At 36.4% G+C, this 7,927-nt stretch overlaps 2 protein-coding genes across 3 annotated transcripts in view; both read right to left on the reverse strand.

The window, feature by feature from the left end:
• LOC127987724 (gastrula zinc finger protein XlCGF49.1-like) overlaps window positions 1-5,465 on the reverse strand; it is a 198,857-nt gene extending 193,392 nt beyond the window's left edge. Inside the window, exon 1 of one of the 2 annotated variants that reach the window (XM_052590115.1) lies at window positions 5,319-5,465. In XM_052590115.1, coding sequence (XP_052446075.1) covers window positions 5,319-5,367 — 49 coding nt within the window. In that variant the 5' untranslated portion in view covers window positions 5,368-5,465. The remainder of the gene's footprint in view (window positions 1-5,318) is intronic. The other variant, XM_052590114.1, reaches the window with a different exon arrangement.
• Window positions 7-5,086, reverse strand: LOC127987747 (gastrula zinc finger protein XlCGF49.1-like). Its single transcript, XM_052590147.1, has 2 exons — window positions 4,996-5,086; window positions 7-1,220 (listed from the first exon to the last, which is right to left on the reverse strand). The coding sequence occupies exons 1-2, from the start codon at window positions 5,069-5,071 to the stop codon at window positions 538-540; spliced, it is 759 nt and encodes a 252-aa protein (XP_052446107.1). The 5' UTR covers window positions 5,072-5,086; the 3' UTR covers window positions 7-537.
• Window positions 5,466-7,927: the final 2,462 nt, after the last annotated feature.

Genomic DNA, 7,927 nt, shown 5'->3' on the forward strand with positions numbered 1-7,927 from the left:
CAGGTGTGAGGGAGAATATAGTTTATTAAGTAGTTTAAAAAGCTTTATCGAGAAACGTAATTAAGCCCCAAAAGCAATTTCATGGCTTTTAGATGTAACTAGAATTATTAAATTATTCATTCGTGATGCAAGAAAAATCAGCAGACAACAAAAGTTCGATCCTTGAAATAAAACATTTTGTAAAGTAAAAGACCAATTTCTCTCTTCATTGACTAACAAGATAGCAAAGCATCTCAAGTGAACAAAAGTGAAGATGGAACAGATGTAAACCTACAAGACAGAATCTCACCCCTGTATTTTGAGAAACAACTTTGTAAAACAGTTGGAATAAAACAACGGTGAAGATTTAATTAAAAATAAATTAGCCTATTTTTCAGCTCTGTGCACAGGAACATTTTGAACCTGTAAAAACCATCTACAAGCATTTGAAGATCATTTTGAAAATAAAATGAAGCTCATAAAACATAATATAATTTACATCAATTGCTACGGAAGAGATGCAGTGTAGCACTTGAAAACGCTGGACCTGGAGATAAACTACTTAATGTGATTCTTTATTGTATGTCTCCGTAAAGAAGACGTATGACTGAAACTCTGCCCACATGTAGTGCAGTGATACAGTTTCCTTCCAGTGTGAATCCTCTCGTGTGATTTCAGATGTGTTGACCGACTGAATCTCTTCTCACAGTGTGAACACTTGTAAGGTTTCTCTCCAGTGTGTATCCTCTGGTGCCGTTTCAAATCTTTATCTGTACTAAAAGTCTTCTCACACTCAAAACACATATAATCTTTTACACCAGCGTGTATCTTCTGATGTAGTTTTAAACTCTGCAGTTGAGAAAAACTCTTTCCACACAAAGAACATGAATGTGGTTTCTCATTTGAATGAACTTTCAGGTGATTAATCCAGCTTGAATCCCATGCAAATGTTTTTCCGCATTGATCACATTCATGCAGTTTCTCTTCAGTGTGGATGTTCATGTGCATCTTAAGGTTTGACGATTGAGTGAAACTCTTCCCGCACTGATCACATGTGTATGGTTTCTCTCCAGTGTGGATGTTCATGTGTCTTTTGAGACTCTGTTTGTATGTGAAACTCTTTCCACACTGAGTGCAGGCAAAACCTTTCTTGCCTCTTCTTTTCAGTAAAGTAATACTTTCAGTCTGTGAGAGAATTTCTTCTCCAGTTTCGACATGATGCTTTTTCTCCTCCATTAGATCTGAAATTACAGATAAAAATGAATCATGTAAATAAATCATGAGAAGTGAAAGCAGACAACACCTACACCAAATTATGATAATTTTGACATTTTTATATGTGCATCTCAGTAAATTAGAATGCTCTGGAAAAGTTTTCATTCATTTTTTCAACTCAAATTGTGAAACTTGTGTATTAAATAAATTCAGTGCACATAGACTGAAGTAACTAAAGTATTTGATTGTTTTAATTGTGATGATTTTGGCTCACATTTAACAAAAACCCACCAATTCACTATCTCAACAAAATTAGCCCTTTTCACACTGCGATTCCGAAAAATAAACGGGTGATTTTGTTCCGGCAATTGTACCCAGGTCGCTATATTTTGCACTTAAAATATAGCGCACTGCCAGTGATTACTCGGAATATGTGCGTGCGTTCACACACAACCCATAAAGGTCCCGGAAAGACACGTGACGTGCAATGTATGAGTCTAAAATGCTAGGCTCATTAACTTTCCCTCAAGCTGGCGAATGATCTCAGAGACCCCCCGCCCCCCCATCACCCCTCACACTCGCATGTTACACTCCCGAGTCGAATGCGCGAAGTCTGAACTACCGACGATGCACGTCCAAAATCAGCGTACTTTGTATTGAGAAATACGCTCAGATCTATGTCACGAGACTATTTGCCTAATCTTCCCGGTACTTTACACTGCGGTGGAAACACAGAAAGCAACAGGTCTGGGGGGGGGGGGGGGGGGGGGGGGTTCCCGGTACAAATGTTCGGGGTAATTTCGGTGGAAACGCAGCAGTAGAATACTTCAAGACCAATAAAAAAATAATTTTTAGTGAATTGTTGGCCTTCTGGAAAGTATGTTCATTTACTCCACATGTACTCAATACTTGGTAGGGGCTCCTTTTGCTTGAATTACTGTCTCAATTCGGCGTGGCATGAAGGTGATCAGTTTGTGGCACTGCAGAGGTGGTATAGAAGCACAGGTTTCTCTGACTTGACCCCAGCCTCAGTCCATTCCTTGTAAAGTTCACTCAAATTCTTGAATCGATTTTGCTTGACAATCTTCATAAGATTGTGGTTCTCTCGGTTGGTTGAGCATCTTTTACATCCACACTTTTTAATTCCACTCAACTTTCTGTTAACATGCTTGGATACAGCACTCTGTGAACAGCCGGTTTCTTTGGCAATGAATGTTTGTGGCTTACCCCCTTGTGAAGGGTGTCAATGATTGTCTTCTGGACAACTGTCAGATCAGTAGTCTTCCCCATGATTGTGTAGCCTAGTGAACCAAACTGAGAGCCCAAATTTGAAGTCTCAGGAAACATTTGCAGGTGTTTTGAGTTGATTAGCTGATTGGCATGTCATCATATTTTAATTTGTGGAAATAGTGAATTGGTGGGTTTTCGTACAGTAAATTAACATACTATCCAGAAGGCCAACAATTCACTAAAAATTATGGTTTTTTTTTTTGTTTTTGTTTTTTGGTCCGATGGAGTATTCTAATTTGTTGAGATTGTGTTTTGGTGGGTTCTTGTTAAATGTGAGCCAAATCATTACAACTGAACCAAAGACTTAAACTACTTTGGTCTATGTGCACTGGATTTATTGTTGTACAATTTGAGTTGATTTACTGAAATTAACTTTTCAATGACATTCTAATTTATTGACATTCACCTGTGGAAATAAGGTACAATCACAGGGGTTAAAGCAAGGGTAAAGCAGAGGTTGGGTTGTGGCAGCACATGCAAATCATGCAGAATGCGGCAGTTTTAACATTTGAAAGGTAAAGTTGAATATTATTAGCTATATCACTACTTTTCAAACTGGGGTGTGAAAATATACTTAACACACAATATGAGACAAAATACAGATACTTGGTTCACTAGAAAATGAAAATATTTGAATACTATTTTTAAGAAATTTTCAACAAAATATGTCTTAATTACAAAAAGTAAAACTAATCTAGGGGCTGTAACTAATGATTATTTGGTAATCAAGTAATCTACTGATTACAACTGATGACATCCTATTTCGTTTTATTGTAAATTTACAGAGAGAAAAATTGCAGTAGCCAAGGCTAGCTGACTGATGATAGAAAGTACGCTGCTGTTTGCAGAATTACCGGATTTGCGTCGTTGCGGACATCACATTCCCGAGACAAATCCCCAAAGTCTGAACTATCGAGGACGCACGTCCAAAATACTATAGTATTGAGAAATGCGTGCAGACCTACGTCACCAGACTATTTGCCTAATCTTCCTGGTACTTTACACCGCGGTGGAAACTAGTGCTGCAACGACGCGTCGGCGTCATAGATTACGTCGACTACAAAAATGCGTCGACGTGCGTGAAATCCGTCGACGCGTCACACTGTTTGTTTACATCTCGCGTAATGGCATACTGAGAATGGAGAAAGTTGCATACTATCACAAAAACAGAGACCACTGTTATCAAAAGTATGGGAAAAATTTAAACAGAAGACAAATAAAAAGGCCCTTTGTTTCCTTTGCAAAACTGATATATTGTACCACAGCAGCACAACTGCGATGCGCGAGTACCTCAGAGGAAAACATCCTGGCGCTCTCCAGTGTTACGGTTTAACTGGTTACCGTATGATCTGGTGACCAACTTCCTGATTCAGGTCTGATATTCTTGCGCTTGCGGCATTCTGAAAAGTTGAGATGTTTTTAACACGATGCGGTGTGGACGTGCCTGGAAAAAATGAGCGCGTCGCGACCACGTCGCTTCCATTATGAGCGCGCTTATCGCACGCCTACATTGGAAATAACGAACTTGAGCACGCAAAAGACGTGATGTGAACGGCCCCTTAAAAGACAACGGTCACAAACCACCGAGCTAACGTTACCCCGAATCAGTTCCAGATCTCTGGAAACCATGCTAAACCATAGCAGCAGAACCCTGACTACATTTTATGGTTTGTGATGCTAAAGAACATTTGATGACGTCTCAGACAACTGTAAATGTATGGCTAATGTGGTTTAATTATAAACAATATCGTAAACTCATATTTACCATAGTAAAATAATTTTCTCCTGTATAATAAAATAAAATAAATAAAATAATTATTTTATCCTGTAAAAACTTCAACCACATTGGTTGAAAATGAATAAAGGTTGAAATATTATATTAGAAGTTGTACTTCTATATTTTTTTGTAAAGTTATCCAAAGGATTCATTAGCTAATTAAAAGAACATTAAATGTAATAAAAATAATCGTTAGATTAGTCGACTAATCGAAAAAATAATCGTTAGATTAGTCGACAGAAAAAATTATCGTTAGTTGCAGCTCTAGTGGAAACGCAGAAAGCAACAGGTCTGGGGGAAAAAAGTTTCCTGGTACAAATGTTCCGGGTAATTTTGGTGGAAACGTGGCAAGAGTATAGTTCCTAATTATATGGGCCAAGAAAATATATATTTTTTAATATTTCGCTAGCCTTACTACATGATATAACTACAGAAGAGTCAAGTTTTAAATAGTAAAATTATAGAAACGCTATTTCCAAAAAAAGTGGAGTGTTCCTTTAAATCCATAAAATTTTTATATTTGGCCACAAACAGACACTTTTATTTTGAAATTGCGATGTACAGTAAATGGCATATTTAGACATAGGTTGATGTATCCTTTTTTGGCAGAGGTTTATAAATGATTTACATTACAAATCTAGTTTAGCGCCTTTCACACATACAGTCTTTACTGGTAAAATATTCAGATTGGCTAGTAATGTTAGTCTGGTTGAGAGTGAAACCTGTTCTCATACCATTGGTAGGCAAACTCATGGACTTGAAAGTGATATTTTTTCCGCAGCCAAACGCTGCACACTGGGAATCCGGCATGGTGCCAGAGAACTTTAAGCCCTGCAATTCTCTATATTAAAAAACAAAGACACAAACCAATGTTTCTGGAGTAATAACTATTCGATGCTTGATCAAATCCACAATTATAATACTACATTATAAACATAATATTAACATTAATATGTTTTCACTCAACACAGTTTTTTTATGGCAACACCCAGGAAGTGACATAATTTCAGTTATGAGACTTCATCTCAGTGATGAAGGATGAATAATAAACACCAACCTGTTTGTTCTTCAGTGTGTTTGGTTCTGCAGGGTTCTGGATCTCTCATGTTCTCTCTGTTCTTCAATAAACTCTGTCTCTGCAGATTTCACTTCTTCCTGATGCTTTTTTAAAGGTGTGATTGTTGTAGGAGGAGCTTCCCTGAAGGTGATACTGTTGTGGGAGGAGCTTCACTGAAGGTGATACTGTTGTGGGAGGAGCTTCACTGAAGGTGATACTGTTGTGGGAGGAGCTTCACTAAATGAGGAGCAGACCAGCAAAGTTTGAGTTAGATTTTCTACAAATTTACATAAAGCATTTACATTTCCCTACTATTTATAGTAAAATATCTGAATACAAATTCACACATGGATCTCTGTTTGTTAGATTTTTACATTGAATATTTGCAAATATTACAATTGTAAGAATAAAATCAAAAGAGGAAACAGAAGTACAGTTATGCAACTTAAAAAGACCATTGTTTCCATAATCCCTTACACTTGAGTTTAAAGTTCTTTTCATTAGTTTTTACCTTTGTTTTAGTTTTCAGTCAACAGTTTAACACAGACTAATGAAATAAAGGCTGTTAGGACATCTGTGTCTCGTAGATATCACAATAGTGTCTGTGTGTTTTAAGTCTTTGATAAGAATGAAATGAACTTTAACCTGCAATTTACAGGAGATCGTGAATAATGTGAAAGGATCTATTATCATGAAATAAAGAGGATTTTGATCAGCTGATAATATTGATGAGTCTCAGACTATAAACACTCATTAAACACATTCAGGATCAGCAGCTGATCAGATCACTTTATTCTGAGTGTATTATTGGAGTATCTGAAAGGACTGCAAACAGAAACTCAGTCATGTCAGTGTGAGAAGTATGTTTTTTTTTTCAGTAGAGCTCTGTATTACTAATGAAGGCATATGAAAACGTAAAGTAACTAAACACACACATACATATAATATATATTTTTTTTACAAACATAAATGTCTTCCCTCGCAGATAAATTCTTTAGCTTTTGACTGCAAACACGGAAACAATCATACAGGCCTACACGAATGTACAGAAAACAAACACAGGAAGAAAATGGAGGCCTATGATTTTAAATAAATATATATATTTTTTAATTATATTGTTTATATTATAAGCATTATTTTGGTCTTTTAGTGGTTGGTGGAATAAATGGAGAACATTATACCGTTTCGATTTGCAAAGCTCTACTCAATCATTGTCGTCACACATGCAAAACATTTAACATTTAAGTTTTTTTTTTTACTTAACGTACTCGTTACCACACAGGTACAATCATATAAATGATATTAATTACTTAAATTACATTTTATTAACCAATGTACAGAGAGGAAGGAGACGCGCTTACCCATTGCAGCTTCGCTTGTTTTCTGACGAACTACGGTGAACGCGCAGGGACAAAATAACAAGTGTCTGCATTATTTAAACCACCGGGGGAGCACTCAAACACCATTTCATTTAGTTTAAAGCCATGGAATTCAACACTATAAACTAATATATATATATATATGTGTGTGTATTATTCCTTTACTATCACAACAGCATTTATTTATTAATCTGTGATGAAACGTGTTTCATATAAAACAGAGCTAGAACATATACATTAAGATTTGGTTAAACTCAATTTATTGGTTCTTTCAGTTTTTAAATTCTTACTTTGCATAAACATAATCATAAACAAATAAATATCACGTTCAAACTTTCTATGTTCAAATGTACAAAACAAATCCTGAAATAAGTTTTCCTTTTTCTTGTTTTGAGCAAATGGTCAGCGAAAGGAGGTTTGATAAACATTCAACATCTGAAAGTCAAACTAAATATTTTTGTTAATTTTGTTAAGCAATGTCTTGTTCACAGTTTTTGTACTCTAGAAAGCATTCAAGTGATGTCACTTCCTGGTTTTTGCCATTTAAAAAAATAAATGCTCCTTTTTGAAAAAAAAGGAGATGAAATGAAAGGAAATTTAGCTACATTTACATCAGCACCAGCGCCTCTGCAGTGTGTGTGTGTGTGTGTTCTGTTACAGCTGTACAGCTCATTCAAGTGCTCCAGTCTGTTTTTTTTATTCTGCGTCATCCTTCAATATTCTACTTCATTCTTAAAAGTGAGAGAGTTTTAAACTTGTTTTGCCGACCACACGTCAAATGTGCAAGGTCAAAAGATTGATATCAATAGAGAATGGGAATGTGGTGTCACTATATGGTAAACAACTAAAACATCTCATTATCTGTAGACTCATTATAGATACACTGATTTGTATTAAACTGTTACTCCTCACAACACAGATAAACCATAGTTCAACCATAAATGAAGTGACCCCCAACTAAGCAAGCCAGAGGCGACAGCGGCAAGGAACCGAAACTCCATCGGTGACAGAATGGAGAAAAAAACCTTGGGAGAAACCAGGCTCAGTTGAGGGGCCAGTTCTCCTCTGACCAGACGAAACCAGCAGTTCAATTCCAGGCTGCAGCAAAGTCAGATTGTGCAGAAGAATCATCTGTTTCCTGTGGGTCCGGTTTCCCTAATTAATGCAGCCTAAAAATCCTTTAACGGATTTGGATATTAAAAGCATATTAGTATGTTATGTGTATGCCAG

The sequence above is a fragment of the Carassius gibelio genome, chromosome B22 (assembly GCF_023724105.1).
Source record: "Carassius gibelio isolate Cgi1373 ecotype wild population from Czech Republic chromosome B22, carGib1.2-hapl.c, whole genome shotgun sequence".
Taxonomy (NCBI): Eukaryota; Metazoa; Chordata; class Actinopteri; order Cypriniformes; family Cyprinidae; genus Carassius; species Carassius gibelio.